The 18,032-nt window shown below is 38.1% G+C and overlaps 1 protein-coding gene across 1 annotated transcript; it reads right to left on the reverse strand.

The window, feature by feature from the left end:
* Positions 1-584: 584 nt before the first annotated feature.
* LOC112783992 (extra-large guanine nucleotide-binding protein 1) lies at positions 585-6,390 on the reverse strand. The gene is given in 10 exon segments (XM_025827074.3): positions 585-901; positions 904-1,301; positions 1,857-2,020; positions 3,052-3,287; positions 4,041-4,221; positions 4,526-4,711; positions 4,826-4,930; positions 5,051-5,188; positions 5,290-5,523; positions 5,525-6,390. Coding segments are annotated over 10 exon segments (2,487 nt in total). The 5' UTR covers positions 6,245-6,390; the 3' UTR covers positions 585-776.
* Positions 6,391-18,032: the final 11,642 nt, after the last annotated feature.

Genomic DNA, 18,032 nt, shown 5'->3' on the forward strand with positions numbered 1-18,032 from the left:
ACTGAAAGACTGAGACTGAGAGACAGAGACTAAGAGACAGAGACTGAAATAAATTTTAGTATTCTATTTGGTGCAAAGTGAGAGACAGAAATTGAAACAAGAATAAAACTCTAATTTAATTTGCACAAAGTGTAAAATTGGAATTAATTAATTGAAATGAGGGTATTTTAGATATAAAATGTTATTAAAATTTTAGTCTCCGTCTCTAAAAATTTCAGTCCATTGTGTCCCTACTTTTTGGAAGTACTGAAATACTGAAATTTTAAAGACAGAGACAGAAATTTTAGTACTAGTCTCTGAACCAACAAACATGATACTATGTCTCAGTCTCCCAGTCTCTGTCCCAGTACGTCAAAACAAACGCTACCTTAATATTGTCTTGTTGAATCATTAGATACTTCTGTTTTTTTTCATTTATTAAAAAAAATTAATGCAATTTCAGCCTGCACACCATCTTAAGTTTGCAACTATAAATGGCCACCCATCGAATACAAAAACATCAATATATATATATATATATATATATATATATATATATATATATATATATATATATAAATGAATTTGAACACTACACCTTGATCTGTGCTGGCATGTTTTAACACAACATATACTCTAACAGATATCTAGTGTAGATTACAACTCAGTAGCCTGTAGAAGGAATGTGCTTCCACGTCACTGGCACTGCTCCCTTGTAAATATTTATATGTACACAGACAGAATGCAAGTCATACATGAGTTATGTATGGAGTATGGACTAACCACCATGAACTGAACTAGCATTCATTGAAAGAGAATGAACTGTCCTCAGTGCTATACATAGAGTTATCACTTAAACTAAAGTTTAGTCGCTCTTGATTCCATTTTACAATCTCTCTAGCATATTTAAGTACTGCATCAACTTAACTGCTATGTGATGGGACGCTAGCTGAGCAAGAGAAGAGTTATTGTTAATGCTGTTTTTGTTGTTGCCGGAACATTGACGGCTAATTACAGGGTGAAAATCAGCGAACCATTTGCACCGAGTTGGTGGAACTTGTTTTATTTTCTCCTCAAACTGATCTAGTTTGTTTAGTATCAGCAGGAAGTCCATTTTCTCAAAAGTTGGATGAGTAACAATGGTTTCAAAAAGCTTCCTGCTTGATAACATCTTGTTAGTGATGCAACCATTTCCTTCCGCAGAAAATTGATCGTAGTCACTCAAGGCAACAGAGAAGACGACCATGCCAACATCCTCTAACATCTCTAGCCACTTGCAATTTTCTCCTATTCCTCTTGCATGCGCTGTAATTAGTTGATACCTGTAAACCAAACAATGAATGAAAAGCACACTACAGATCAGAAAGCTTTCATATCCGCTCTGCACATGTCATTCTTTCCACTAAAAAACTTTTCATTTATGAGGGCATATTTAAGTTCATAAAAGTAACATTTTTCAGATGTTTAAAGGTAGTTTTCCAAACATATGAATGCATCATTCTTGGAAACATATGTCAACTTTTACACGATAAACCTGACTGTTGTATTTTGATAGCATGCCTCTGTGATCTAAGCATCAATGAAGTAAAAGAAAAAACCGTTCACCAGATGTCATTTGACTATAAATACATTCATGTTGGTTGAAAGAACCTCCATTTTGTTTGATAAACATAACAACAGCAATAGCAGAGAACCAGAGCATAACACAATCACTTTCCGATGCATTTATGATGGGGATAAACTTTCCATCAACTTCATAGACACCCTACTCCTACAGTAGGTACGCTGTATTATGCTAAAACATGATAATAGCAATAACAGAACATTTCTCACATATCATAATTGGCAACTAGTTAGCCACAAAACTTTTGGCTTACCTAGCAAAAGAATCATGTAAACTGATGGTATCAACAGTTTCCTCAGGAGTTGATGTGGGAAATGAGAACTCCACACAAGCCAGTCCATTGGATGAAGTAACTCCTTCAGCATAGAGAATATCTAAATCTGATGGCTCATAATCAGCCCTCAATATCTCAACAACCTTAACAAAGATTTTACATGTCATAAACATTGTCCTTGGGCAGCACAAGATTCTCAAGCCACTCATCAAGCAATAATTTTCAAAAGAAAAGTAAAGAAATATATGCAATAATTATAATAATAGATAGAAATATGGCGCAAGAACTTCATAGACACTCCTGATGAAAAAATATTCGCTTAAAAGTAGAATAAGTTTATTGGTTTGGCATCATATAGATTATTTAGCTAGCATAACTAAAAGCATAAAAGAAAGGGGTTGACAACCAGCCAAATAATTGACCTGAGAAAGTATAAAGCATATGCTAGGCTCATATAAACTCTCTATATGGAACTTAAATGCTTTCTATAGCACAACCGTCACTTCCCTTGATTAAGGTTCTCTATAATAGAATGTTCTAAATGCAGTAACCAAAACCTTTGATTAGAATTAACCTAAGCAACAAGTAAAAATCATTATCCCTACCCTCCATCAGTTTGCTCATTTTTTATTTGCACAGGGTCCTAATTGATCAAAGATAAATCTGTTTGATATAATAGATAGAATTTCCTAAACTACCAGAATCAGACAAGATATTTATATATTCAAATAAATAATAATTACTCTTTGGAACAAAATAAACATTACAAAAAGATTATGTTGTGAAAAGTTATTGACATTTTGAGATTTCTTATACCCAGAATTTTAACACAATATCATCCATAAGAAATTCTTGCCTAAGCACAAATTTACCAGCCTGGAGTTCTTAAAGAGTGCCTTAATTAGCTGTTCCCTTTCATACATATCATAGAGTTAAATATTTATTTATCCTACTCAATAGAGGACTCCAGTATTTAGTCACAAAATCCACCCATGTCTTTCTTAAAGTTCTCTCACTGCCACCAACTCAAAAGACATCCTGCTCTTAGCATTTTCATCCATATGCAAGCAATTATATAAATATGTAAATGTCAGCCATACGATCATATGGAATCAAAGTGTCAAGAGCACATGTACACGAAAAAAACAAAAAAAACAAAAAAATGAGCTCATACCCGCTCTAAGAAATAACTAGCAACACTTGGTAGCATTTCTATTTCTCTTCTTCTTTTGTAGGTAGCCTTAATGGCTGCACTACTCCACATCTCCTCAATCAATGGTGCATATTCACGAGTAGCTGCAGGAAAGATGGTATCAAGTTTGCCCGAAGCCATAGTTCTCAGCAGCCAATCAGAGAAAGCTTTTAGCCTTGTGCCAATGGAATAGATTGTCTTGTTGTTTGAACTGACTCCTGTTGTTAACCACAATGGAATCATCCAATCTTTAGTACAAATGGACAAGCAAAATTTGATACTTCTCTGCTTGTTATACAGTATTTCCTTTTTACAATTCTAAATTTAATTTGAGCAGCATCCCATAGTAAAGTCCTATGTGTGTGTGTGTGTGACAATTTTCAATGTTCAGTCTACAGTTGTCACTTTGGATGGAACAAGGTAAGATATAACTATTTCATTTTAGTACACACTAAAAGTTGTGACCCATAATGGCACTTGAAGACATTTTAGACACTAATAATACACACCAATTCTGCACATATACAAGCTTGCTGCAAACCATTTTAATAGGGCTGAAGAAGGATTGAGTTGAAGCAAAACAGAAAGAATGTGAAGTTGAGATAATTGACAGAATTGAAGATTTTGTATATTGAATTGAATATGGGTTTTCAGCATATGACCTAGAACATTATGATGAGTTTATATACAATTAGAGGTTACACACTCCACACGCATATAGTCTTGCATAACTTAAGTAACTACCAATTGCTCAAAACAGAATTGATAACAGATTGAAAACAGAATTATGGAATTGGTAAGCCTCAGTTGCTTGTCTGTGAAGGAAGTCTCTAAGCTTCATTACATTTGGATGACCAACTAGATGGTGACCATTTGATGCATATTAAACCATGTCTATGGTGCTTTAGAAGGAAGAAAGCTAGGCCAAGTAGTCAATTTAGTAGAAGAAAAAGGAGAAATTGAACTCATACCTGTAGAATCAAGTACATCAGATTGTCTTTTCTTCTTCATATTCCACAGACTTTCTTCCTCAAAACGCTCACGACCTTCAAGTAGTAAACCAATATAGGAATATACGTTCGTTTGAATGGTCAACTTTATACTTTCACGTTCTTCTTTTGAGAAAGGGATGTCTTTGTAAAGTATCTTGGCCTGCCATAACCATTTACAATTCTCTAACTATATTTATTTCTTAGCTTTTAGCAACAGATATCTTATTCGAGAAAGAATCAGTACAAAGTAGGAAACTGTTGCCCAATCAACTACACTACAACATATCACAAAAAGAATTATGACTAAGTTTGTATTTATGTTTAAACTTTAGACTACTACTCCCAAAAGCATTTCACATGTCAGTTTTATAAGTTACATGAATTATCATTTTGTTGAGCACACTTACCACCCACATTTGTCCAACATAATCTTCCCAACTAGTAACTAACAAATGAAAAATCACCTGCTTAAAAATAGCACTTGTTCCAGATCCACCATAGCCAACTAAGAGGAGCTTCTGAACTATTCCATGCTCAAGGTAATCAGGAACTCTTTTGCTAACTGGACTGGAGGTTCGTTCCCCACACAAAATTAAACATTTAGAAGGAATTGGCAGGGACAGTAAAGCACATACAAGCTTCGTTCCAGACTATACAAGCAACAGAATACTGTGTTATAATGAAAGAAAACAAACAAAATAAGACAAATAGTCTTCACAAAACAAAAAATAAATAAAGAAATAAAGAAAAAAAAGGAACATCACCTTTCCCCATATATTCTCTCTTATATTTTTCTGTCCCTCTTCTTGGTATGAACCATCCTCATTAACCCAAAAATGTGGGTTACCAGCGCATTGAACTCCTGCCAACTGCCAAACAACAACAATTTTGTTTAACAACGAACAAGTTATTAGGAGTTTAAGGCACATCCTTCTAAATTCCTTCAAAAAATATTTTCCTTTCATATAATTATGGAATATAATTTCAACCTGCAACATTCGGAGCTTGACTTTTGTTATTTCGCTGCCATTGATGTAAACCTGCGTGTTCCCATTGCTAGCATCCGGCTTGATTGGACCCCCAACATTCAGATGGGGACTGATAATTCTGCAAGGCTTCTGTCCTTCCTGTGAAATTCACAGAAAACAATCATGATCCACAACAAATCACAAGCAGTTAACCAATAATCAATGATACAAATGCATATAAAAAAACAGAACAAACATACCTCTCCCCAAAGACCAGATACTTTATCATACCAATAACTCCCCGGCTTAAGCTTCTTCGGAGGAGCAGCGCAGTTCTGCAACGTAACCAGTTCCTCAAACGAAAGTGGCCTCCCATTGACACAAATATACTCCGGAGGAAGTTGATTCACCTCACAAAACCTCTCAGCCTTCATTATCTGCCGAACCTCCAACTCATTAAGCAACCTCCTGAAAATCCTAGAGCACTTCCCTAAAACTCTCTCTTTTAGACTCATCAATTGGATACCCAATACAATCAACACACTTTCTTCCTTCAGGCATTGAACCCATAGCATCAAGCACGCAATTCCCACAATACTTTGCAGAACAAACCAGACACACCTCTTTCTCCGTGAACCTGCTACCCTTGAAACACCGGTAGCACAAACCTTTGTTTCCATTAGTCACAGGAGCCGGCTTAACCGGTTCACATTCATCGACCAAAGCTTCATTACGATTACCATCACCATCAACATCATCATTATCTGAATCATTATTAACAGTGAAAGTAAGAATAGGTGCACGTTTAACATCACACGCATATTCACGTTCGTCGTTAAAATCTGCATTCTTTGCAGATGAATGACTAGACGATTCGAAATCCAAACTCAATAAGGAATCGGTGAATGCCCAATTTGAATAGTTGAAATCTGAACTCTCCTTCACGCCATGCAAGTTTCTCAACTCGTGCGATTGTTCCTCGCTGCTGAACTCGCCCGCGTCGTTGCTCCGACCGGCGCCGTCTTCGAAGACGATCACAGAGGTCGGAGACACGGTGGTATTGCCGTCGCCGGAACCGACATTGCTGCTTCGGTTGAAAGCTCTCATGGAAGCAGGAGAAGACGCTGGTCCTGTGCCGTGCGGTTTGAGCTCCTTGGAGAATCTCGTGCTGCAGTTCGCCGGCGCCGGCATCGGATGCGCCATCGGAATAGACATGTCGACGCTTAGCGACACAGCCCGGGGAATATCGAGCCAAGATTGATGAACGTAACGGAACCGTCAACATGGAAAATAAAAAATGGAAGCTCTTCAAGCAGGTTCGAACCAAAACCACAAATTAACATTTCAAAATAAAGGGAAAAAGTGTGAGTTTTCTTTCTTTCTTTCTTGCTTTCTTTATTTCTAAACCAAAAAAAAAAAAGGTCGCCTAGGAGTTTGGAATCTGATGTAAACAAAGAAAAAGAACACCGACTGTCGAGTAAGAAGAAAGGTGATGAGTGAAAGTGAGAATGAGATTTTCTCGAAAACGCGGAGCAGCAGTGTAAAGTATGTTTGTATATGGCATCATATATATACACACTGGGTGTGAAGCCGTGAAGGCTAAGGTGACTAGATGAGGCTCGAGGATTTGGGGTCAGCAATGAACCTGGCTCCGTTTGACTTGCTAGTTGCTACTGCAAGTGGTGACAAGTTTTTAGCACTTGAAAACTAAAAATAAGGAAAACACTATCGAATCAAAAGTCAATATTGTTTTAGGATAAATTGTCATTTTAACGGCTCTGATTTGGATGGTCCAAATTCCAAAACATATCAGACTTTTACTCGTCTGGTTACAAAAAATAAAATTTTTTATTATTTATTATTCATTATTCAAACTTTCAAATTTTTCCAGTAAATCTGTAATTAGGGGTGGCAACATGTACCCTACTTACGGGTACCCAACCCGATTTTATCCGATCGAGTAGAGTTGCCAATCCGATCCGCAGCAGGTAGGGTATGGTATGGTTAGGGTTCTCGTGCGGGTCGGGTAGAGTATGGGTTGAGTCTCAACTCTATCCGACCAACTCTCACCCTATATATGTATATGTTATATATTTATATAAAATATGTTTCAAGTGGATATTAAACCAAATACTTCTCACTAAATACAAAAGATCCTTAGTCATTAAAAGAAGATCATTAATTGATAATGTAATATCTTTTTTAACATAAAAGTCAGTTTTATTTTAAATTATTATCAAATTATATAATAATGTTACATCTTTTTTGTAACCCGCGGATAGGGTCGAGTACCCGCGGGTTAAGAACGGGTAGGGTTAGGGTTGAGATATTCTAAACCCGCAGGTAGGATTAGAATTGACTCCAAACCCTATCCTACCCTATCCATTGCCACCCCTATCTGTAACCATTAGTGTATCAATTTAGCACTTGCTATATCATTGATTAGTTTAACATGAATGTATTAAGGTCTCCTTTCTTTTCAGTGCATCATTGTAATACCAAATCTCTATCTTTTGTGATGGAAGTTTATATCAGGATAATAATATAAGAAAATATAGGAGCAACATTTTTAGTGGATAAAAATGAGAAATCGACTAGTATTGATTCATAAATATATAAATTAAAAAGGTGAATTTTATGGTGTAAAAATAAGTTTTTTTTTTACACATGAAAAAACCAATCTGACATGGGTTTAAGAGTGACATCTATCTTTTGTTATTATTGCTTTGTTCAGATGTCACAATAAATGCATAAAAATTTAGATTTTGTCTTTTCTAATTAAACACATTGATTCTAATGAAAGTTCATTATAGATATATTTTTATTGTATTGGACCAAAAAATAATAATAACTTTTGGGTTGTAATAGATTGCTATTAAAATAATATATTTTATTGTGTTTACTACTTTACTTTATCAATAAAATTAATCAATTTTTATTAAATATTTAAAAAATAAACATTCAAATTCAAAATTTAGTCTCTAAATTATTGTGTATAACACTGAACTTTTCTTACATTTTGCATAAGAAACTAATAGGTGTTATTTTTATTTTGTGAGAGTAATTTTAAAAATTTTTGTCATTTGATTTATGAATGGCTGATTTTTTTATATAGAATTAATGTTGTATTATTTTCAGTTGTGGAGAAGTGGTATATTTTAATTTAGTATAGAGGTAATCACAAATTACAGAGTCCGATTTGTATTTTAAAAGATTAAAATTCACAAATCGGAGAGTCGGATTTGTGTAAGTTCAAACGAAAAATTGGTTTTATGTAAGTTCACAAATTGGAGGGACGATTTTGTATTTTAAAATTTTAAAAAATTAAAATTCACAAATTGAAGGATCAGATTTGTATACGTTCACAAATCAGAGGGTCAGTTTTGTGTTTTAAAAATTAAAAAAAAAAGTTAAACTTCACAAATCGAAAGGTTAGATTTGTGATCTCCATATGAAAAAAACACACCAAATTTCATACGTTATTAAAAAATACTACTATGAATTCAATATCAAAATTAAAAAGCTTTTATGAATTAGTTAAAAAAATTCTTTAGTCTATGAAATGCACTAAACAATTAAAAATCCTAACTAACAATTAAATTCGCAAACAATCAAAGAAAATGCAAGTATTCACATATCAACATATTTACACTAACCAACAACATGACACACATATGCAAACTCCCCAGCAACGGCGTCAAAATTTGATGTGAGATATTTGTCGGTCTAGAATTTACCAATAAAATTCTGTTGTGAGTATAGACTAAACCAACAAGCTATCCCACACCAAAGATAGAAAATGTGTCACTACAATTAAAAATCAATAACCGAGAGTAGAATCTCGGGTCATTCTCCCTAGGAATTGCCCTGAGATGTACGTCATTGGTTAGGAGTTCTCTTGGAAGTAAATGAACATGAAACTAAAGCAATGAACAATTAACAATTGGAATAAAGAAACTCAAAAATTAAACTAACAAGGGTAAATGACAATCAATCAATGTAAAATTCTTGGCTAGGGGTGAGAATTGGAATTCCTATCATCATTGCCTCCATCAATTGTGACACGAATTGACCATTACTCCACTTAGTTAACCTCTAACTATAAAGAAAAGTTAAGTAGATACAATCAACTTGAGTCCACAAGTCCTAGTCAAATTCTAAGGAAAGACTAGCTTTAGTGGCATTCAAGTCAACTAGCAATTTTCAATTATCAATCAACAAAAAGCTTTGACAATTCAAGTGTCTCCAGTTGCCCAACCCCCAAGCCAAGAGTGAAAATCTACTTCATAACTACAAGTGACATTACCTCAAATACTTGGTGAGCAAGAATGAAAGACATTGTGAAATTGAAAAGAGAATTCAAATTGAAATTATCTACCACAAACAACTAACAACAACAAAGCAATTAACAACAATGAACATGAAATTCCTCAATGCAATAATAGAAATCAATGTAAACAAGATCCAAATCTAAGATCCAAAATAACTAGAATAACAAGAACACTAAATGAGAGTAGGAGAATGATATCTACAAATTAAAGCAATGTAAAATCGAATTAATTCAGATCTAACCAAAGGATCCAAGTGAAATTGAAATTGAGAAGGCTAAAACCTAGAGAGAAGTGAGAGTTTCTCTCTCTACAAAACAAGAATAAAAAACTAGCTAAAATGATGATGTACTCCCTAAAATGAGTGTGACCTCCTTTCCCCCTTGGTTCCTTGGGTTTTTTCATGCAAAATTGAGCTTAGATTGGGCCTGGAGCCTCTCAGAAAATCGCCAGCCACGATTCATTAATGAAGTCACGTGCTGGGCGTCACGCGTGCGTGTCATCTGAGTCTGCGAGCTTTTGCGCACCAGTCCTAGCCACATGCGTCCACGTGAGCGCGTCGCCACCAATTCTCCAAAGCTCCATTCTTCATGTTCCTTCCACTTGTGCATGCTTCCTTTCCATCTTCTAGGCCATCTTTGCCCTATAGATCCTGAATCCACTTAACAAACACATTACGGCATCGAATGGTAATAGAAGAGGATTAAAATATAGCATTTTTAAGGTCAAAGAAGCATGTTTTAAACCATGAAGCAAAATTAGGAAGGAAACACAAAACCATGCAATTTATATGAATAAGTGCGGAAAATATTGATAAAACCCCCCAAATTCTACACAAGACAAACCACAAAATTGGGTTTTATCGCATCTATATCGGTTTTGATAAATGGTTCACCGTCTAAGTCATTCAAGATGGAAATAGGTTTGAGATAAGGTGACCCGCTTTCTCCTTTCTTGTTTGTTTTGGTTGTGGACGTGCTACATCGAATGATTGGAGAAGCAGTTAGGAACAACCGTATATCTCTGTTGTCAATTGAGAGAGATAGTATAGAGCTGTCACATCTTCAATTTGCTGATGATACAATTCTGTTTTGCCCGCCAGAAGAGGAGACTATCAAGAATTACAAGAGGCTTCTGAGATGCTCTGAGTTAATGTCAGGCCTCAGTGTTAATTTTGACAAGTCAAGCTTGATACCAATAAATTGTGACGAGCATTGGGTCCAGCGTATGTGTAGCTTATTGGGTTGTAAGGGAGATACACTTCCAGTTAAATACCTTGGAATATCCTTAGGAGCAAATCCGAGGTTGGTGAAGACTTGGAAGCCTATAATAGACAAAGTAGAGGAGAAGCTCAGTCTGTGAAAAGCTAAAATACTAAATAAAGCTGGAAAGTTGGTGCCGATCAAGTCAGTATTGAATAGTCTGCCAGTATATTATTTGAGCTTGTTTAAGATGCCAAAATTTGTTGCTGAGAAATTGATCTCACTGTAGAGAAGGTTCCTATTGAGTAAGGAAGATGGTAGTAATGGGATGGCATTAGTAAGATGGGAAGTAGTGTAGGTACCTAAAAGCTAGGTGGGTTGGAGGTTGGAGATGCTATGGTTCGGAACACAGCACTACTGTTTAAGTGGTGGTGGCGGTTTGCAAAGGAAGAATGCCCGTTGTGGAAGAAGGTGGTATGTTCATGTCATAATCTGAATCCTAATGAGCTGTTGTCAACTCAAGCGCTACCTACTAGAGGAGGCCCATAGAAGGATATATGCCAGATACAAATAACAAATCAACATATAAGGGATAAGATGGTTACAGGCTTGTCTATGGAGGTTGGTGATGGGCGACGTACTCGATTTTGGGAGGATGTATGATTACTTTGTGAATCTTTGAAGGATTGGTTCCCCAGGCTTTTCTCTGTTTCAAACCAATGTGGATCTGTTATAAGAGATTATGGGTTAGAGTGGATTTGGAACCTCTAATAGAGGCGAGAACTATTTCAATGGGAGTTGGAGCTTCTGAAATATTTACATGAGGAATTGAGACCTGTGAAGTTAGTAAATAACAGAGAGGATAGAGTGGTGTGGAAATATGATAGACAATGTGTTTTTTCAACTAACTCATTTGTGCAGGTTTTGCAGGAGGTAAACTCCCAGAGGAGGTTACTAGTTATAACTTCACTAAGACTGTTTGGAAAGGTCTAGTTCCACCAAGAGTGGAACTATTTTCTTGGTTTGTCTTAATAGGTATGGTGAATACAAAAGAAATGCTAAGCCGATTTAGGATTATAAACCAGGAAGATAATATATGTGTTTTATGTAATAATGATGTGGAACATGTACATCACTTATTTTTCGGCTGTGAATTTGCTTGACAGGTGTAGAGTGCGTGGATATCAGTGTGTTGGCCGACAATGGTCCTTTTCGGGTTTGATGAAAGAATATTTCCTATGATGGACAGAGGAACCGAGGAGAAAAGAGGATAGGGAGTAGCGATTGAGATGCTTCTATGCGTTTATTTGGAACATCTGGATGGAAAGGAATAGAAAAATTTTTCAACATAAAAGCAAAAGGGTTGAAGAAATTATCAACATGACCGTGATGAGCTCCAACGAGTGGAAATGTGTGGATTCCTTTAATTGTTGATGGTTATGCTGAAGATGACATAAGGGGGTTCTTCTTTGTGTTGTGGTCTTATTTTCTATACGTTTGGACTGTAGTGTCTGACTTTTTCTATTGCTCTACCTATTGTGTTGAGTCCTGTGTTTTAAAAAAAAAACTATTTACTAATTATCTTTTAATAGAAAAAGTAAAAGAATGCTCTTGCAAAGCAATTAAAACCAAATAAAAAATTATTTATCAAATTGCCTAGAAAAGAAAGAAATAGAGAGCAAGGAAATAGAAAGAAAAGAAAGAAAAGGAAAAAAATTGAGTGAATTTTTATTTTCTTTAGATGTGTTTGGATAGAAGGAAAATAAGAAGGAAAGAAATGTTATAAAAAGACAATTTTATCCTTATATTATAAAATATATTGAAAAAGTGAAGTGGTAGTATTAAAAGTAGAGAGAGAAACATTAATTTTCTCTCTATTTTCTTTTCAATGTTAGAGAGAAAAAAAATTGATGGGCCCTACCAGTTTTTTTCCATCCAATTTTTTCTCTCTAATTTTCCTCCTCAACCAAACAATGGAAAATAATCATTTTCCTTCCCATTTTCTTTGCGACAAATTATTTAAAGAATGGAAGATAAAATGGTGTTGTTCTGATATATTATTTCATGGAGTGTAATCCACAAATGTGGATCTGCAAATCTCAGTAACCTGCAAAACGCAGGTTACGTTTTGGGTACACCTGAAAATGGCAGAGCTGCTATTGGCTCCAAAACGCAACATGCGTTTTGCAGAGGAGGAAGTTCAAGCCTCGAAACGTGTCCGTCCTGCTCCCTGCATGCAGGCAATGCTAAACATGTTGACCACTTGGAACTCCCAAAACGCAAGTTGCGTTTGGCAGTAGTCAGGAGCAAAACGCAAGTTGCGCTTGGCAGGCTCCCATGTTGCATGAACGCCACGTGTTTGAAGAGGGTGGTGATGGAGTCTATAAACCAAACTGAAAGCAAAACGCAGGAAGCAAAGGCAAAGGTTGCTGGGGTTCTAATTTGCAAGGTTCTGCTGAAATTTTGTGAGGAAGAAGAAGAATAGAAAATTTTGGTTAAATATTATAAAATCAAAAATAGTTCGTGATTTTACTAAACCTGAAGAACACATTATTGAGTACTTAGATCATCTTCCATGGGTAAGTAATTTTTTTTAATGTTTAATGATATATATATATATATATATATGTATATATTCGAATATTATTATTATTATTAATAAAAATAATGTTGTTATTGTTATTATTATAACTAGTATTATTAGGATTAGTATTCGTGTTATGATTATTATTATTGTTATTATTATTATTATTATTATTATTATTATTATTATTATTATTTATCGTTAATTTTTTTCGCAAGCTATTAGGAATTTGTTGTCCAGAAAATTAGATCTGCCAGAGACCTTTAACGAGGTAGCTACAGCTTCACTAGCACTGACTGGGTTTTAACACGTTTCACGAGTAGGCGAACTGAGAGGTCATTCTGCACTACTGAGTGCTTTGGTCGAAAGATGGAGGTCGGAGACCCATACATTTCATCTTCCGGTCGGTGAGGTGACAGTGACGTTGGAAGATGTTTCATATATTCTTGGCCTCCCGGTTAATAGGGAGCCCATTACTGGTAGATCAGACAGCAGTCACCAGTTTTTGGTGGAGAACTGCATCACGTGTTATGGTCGGGAGCCCGATCCGCAGGATCACGTATTGAGTAAGGTTAGTATACCCTGGGTCCGGCGGTGCAGAGATACCGAGCTGTGTGACACTCAGGAGTCTATTGAGCGTTACATTCGGGCGCACATTTTCTACGTGCTCGGAACGGTTGTGTTTCCGGATAAGTCGACCACTTCGTTGAACTCAAAGTTTCTACCGCTACTTCGGGATTTCCACCGGATTTTAGCATACAGTTGGGGGGCAGCCAGTCTGGCACACCTATACAGATCGTTGTATCGTGCATCACGATACAACTGCAAAGAGATGGATGGCCACTGATACTGCTTTTTGTTTGGGCATGGGAGCGTATGCCGTTCCTGGCACCTATACCCCGCGATCAGCTCGTCGATGTTGGTATTCCACTCGCGCGACGGTATCGCCTTTTATTGTTATTGTTATTGTTATTGTTACTGTTATCGTTATTGTTATTGTTATCGTTATTGTGACTGTTATTGTTATCATTTTTGTTAGGTGGAGCCATTGGCGCTGACATACAAGATATACACGGCGGCCTACAGAGCATTTTAGGCGAGCACTCGATGACATGGGATTTGACGATGTAAGTTGTAACCATTAATGTTCAATGTTTTTATTCAGACAAATAATTTTTCTAATCGGCCTCTTGGTAACTAATGTGTAGTTTATATGGCGGCTGTATATGGGAGTGGGAGTTCCGGATGTCCTCGCTCCCCGCTTGGCTATCTGCTCCACCCATTCGCCGCTAGTGTCATTCGAGTGCATAGAATGGCACCCGACGGGCCAAGTTAGACGACAGTTCGGGATGCAACAGCTTCCACCAGGCCCGGCGTTCGACCTTGGTCGTGATCATTGCAAGCGGTTGACAGGAGCGCAGAACCATGACTGGGGAGAGATTTACAGTGAATGGGTTAATAGGTGGAGATTTGATCGCTATAACACATTGCAGTTAGGCGAGGAGATTATTGACTTCTATCCTCTCTCAGTGTACTACGAGTGGTACACATAGCAGTATGGGATGTACCTGCGACTGTCAGATAGAGTTGCAGGTGAAGAGGGTGGCGCCGATGAACCACAACAGCAACAGGAAGAACCAGCTAACCCTCAGGAGCAAGTCCTGCCTCATGAGCAGTAGGAACATGTATTATTATTAATTACTAGTATTATGATGATTATTATCAATGTTTAGGGTTATAAATTGTTATCAGTAATTACTATTAATTGTATTTAATTAATAATTAGGTGCCGGCATATGAGCACCACTATCAGGTCCCGGCATATGAGCACCAAGTTCAGATGCCGGCATATGCCCAGCAGTTTCAGGATCCGGCATATGCCCAACAGTTTTAGGATCCAACGTATGCCCATCAGTTTCAGCATCCGGCATATGCCCAGTAGTTTCAGGGTCCGGCATATGCCCAGCAGTTTCAGGATCCGGCATATGCCCAGCAGTGGCCGGCATATCAGCAGCAGGCAGCATATATACCAGAACCACAGCCGCCTCAGGCACCTGAGCCCTACATACCACAGTTGGTGATTCCAGCCGAGGGTCACTTTAGTCCGTTGGGTGGATCTGACACCATCAGCTTCTCTCAGGTCCTAAGAGATACATATTTTCTATCCCCGCCGCCACCGCAGGAAGGGCCTGCTACATCTCAGCATTCTGGTGGTCGTCGCGCCACTTCAGGTCATGCTAGTGACTTCGACTTTGATGATCCGACCGGTGATGTAGATCTGCCCGGTCCTTCCGCACCACCACGTGGCCAGTTGTTTGATTTGAATGAGTACCCGGAGCGGGAAGAGGAAGACTTGGGATACGACTTGCAGCACTGGTATGATCTTGGTGGAGCGAGTGCTCCGGGGATGAGTGGCTCCGGTTTGTATGACACTGGTGGTGCGAGCTTGACAGATTTCGGTGGTCCTGACGTTGGTAGTGGGCTTGACGCCGGTGTGCCTCAGGGTCATCCGTATAACTTACGGACACAGACTACGCCTCCAGACAAATACACCCCATCCTTGTATGCGAAGAAGGCGCTGAGGAAGTAGTCTGTTCTAGTTGATATTGTATTCAGCGTTGTATTCAGATTTGTATTCAGTGTCGTATCTTATATTTAGATGATTGTGTTCAGTTTTATTATTATGACATATTTAGCTTTGTTCCCGTGTAACTCTGTTTGGATCGAAAATGTTTGTTCTCTAAAAAATTAAACACCGAGGTCAAAAACTTTATTTATTATAAATTGTTAACTAGGTTAAAGTAAATGATGAGCTTACAAAAAAAGTAACATATAATTGTGAAGTAGGTCATAATAAAGTTACATTGAAAAAATTAACCACTAATGACCTCCAGCGGAGCTTGGACCTGCGCGCTGAAGACATCGGCTGCGGCTATGTCCCTCGCGTCCACATGTAGTGCACCGACGAGGACCACGCATATCACGCGAATCCATCTCATTCACGTAGCGGGTTGACTTCGGTCTTCCTTTCGTCGCGTGCCTCAATGTCCAATTGGCGATCACCTTCGCTTCTTCGTATCTATCCCACGTGGAGGGGTCACCCATCGGAACGAACTCACCTCTATACACCTTGTAAATTTCAGACATCTTGTACACATCGTGCACGTACACTTGCCAATCAAGACGTTGGTTGGCGCAACATGCAAGCACGTGGCGACATGGAAGTCGCTCGACCTGAAAATGGCCACAGTCGCAGTGTCATTGCGCAAGGTTAACAGTGTAAATGGTACCATCTTGCATTTTGCGAACCTCAAACATCTCGTTGCACCTATCGAACCGGTTGACCACAATGTTTCCTGCACGTCGGAATCTTTCCTCAACTCTCTTCGTTGCAAATTCTGAATACGTGAATCCGTTGCGGCGACGCTCATCAGCCTCGGTACTCTTCCGAGTGAAAAACTCATTCAGTCGATAAAAAGTTGACCGGACAAGGGCAGTTACAAGAAGGTTGCGTGCACCCTTCAGGACAGAATTTATGCACTCTACCAAGTTTGTCGTCATATGTCCCCAACGATGACCACCATCGAATGCCAACACCCATTTCTCAACACCGATCTCATCGCACCATTGAGTATATGCCTCACCCCGCTCTTTAAGCCTTTGGTAGTTTTTGTTGTACTCCTGCTCCGTCCTAGAATAGCCTGTTGAACAAACCATTTAATTATAAGCAGATGCCACAAATTTACTATGAATAGAACCATAACAGCAATTTGAAATACCTGTATTCACCACGATTTTATGCAAATATGGAGTCTTGAATCTCCTTAAGAAGTTGGACCCGATGTGCTTGACATGTGCCACGCCCTTGGTGGTGACCATGCACCGTTACTGCGAGCTATTGCAACGTCGATGGAGGTATGGCGGTCAAAAATAATACCCACACCATCAATGGTAACAACATATCTCCGCAAATTGGTTAGGAAAAACTCCCACGCGTCTGCTGTCTCCCCCTTGACAATCACAAATGTAATAGGCACAATGTTTTGATTTCCATCTTGTGCAATCGCTACCAGAAGTGCTCCTTTATATTTTTCGTACAGGTGCGTGCCATCAACCTGCACCAGTGGCTTGCAGTGTCTGAATGCTACAATACACGGATAGAAGCTCCAAAAAATACAGTGCAGAACTCTTACACCTTGAACCTCCTCACTCTCACGATAAACGGGGAGCGTTTTAATTTGAACACGAGAACTTGGCATCTTCACTGTCATTGCTTTCAACCATACTGGCAGAGTCTGGTAAGAAACTTCCCAATCACCGAAATTTTTTGCGACAGCTTTCTGCTTTGCCAACCAAGCCTTGCGGTAACTCACAGTATAGTTGAACCTGCCTTGAACTTCTGCAATAATAGACTTCACATTTATCGAGGGGTCTGCTTCGACCAACGGCCTAATGGCATCTGCAATTGTGTCTGAGTCCAACTTGGCATGATCTTGTGAAATCATGCCCATGGTGCACGTGTGCTTGCCATTGTATCTCCAGATCTCCCAACAAGCTTTTTTTCGAATCAAGCTAGCTCGGAGAAGCCAGTCGCACCCTGCACCATACCCCTTGCATTTCGTATAGAATGTCTGCGGCTCAGACTCATACACAGTGTAATCAACTCCTCTAGAGATGGTGTAGCTTTTGATTACAGATATCACCGACTCTCTCGAACCAAATTCCATTCCGACACTAAACTCGCCATCTTCTGCCGCAACGTTGCCTTCACCTACGACATGCGCACCGCCATCAGTCAGACAAGGTAAATAAAATAAGCACTATAGAAAACTTCAGTTAATAATTATGGCATACTTGTATTCGCATACTCAGAAAATTCCGGAGCATGC

This window comes from Arachis hypogaea, chromosome 20, assembly GCF_003086295.3.
Source record: "Arachis hypogaea cultivar Tifrunner chromosome 20, arahy.Tifrunner.gnm2.J5K5, whole genome shotgun sequence".
Taxonomy (NCBI): domain Eukaryota; kingdom Viridiplantae; phylum Streptophyta; class Magnoliopsida; order Fabales; family Fabaceae; genus Arachis; species Arachis hypogaea.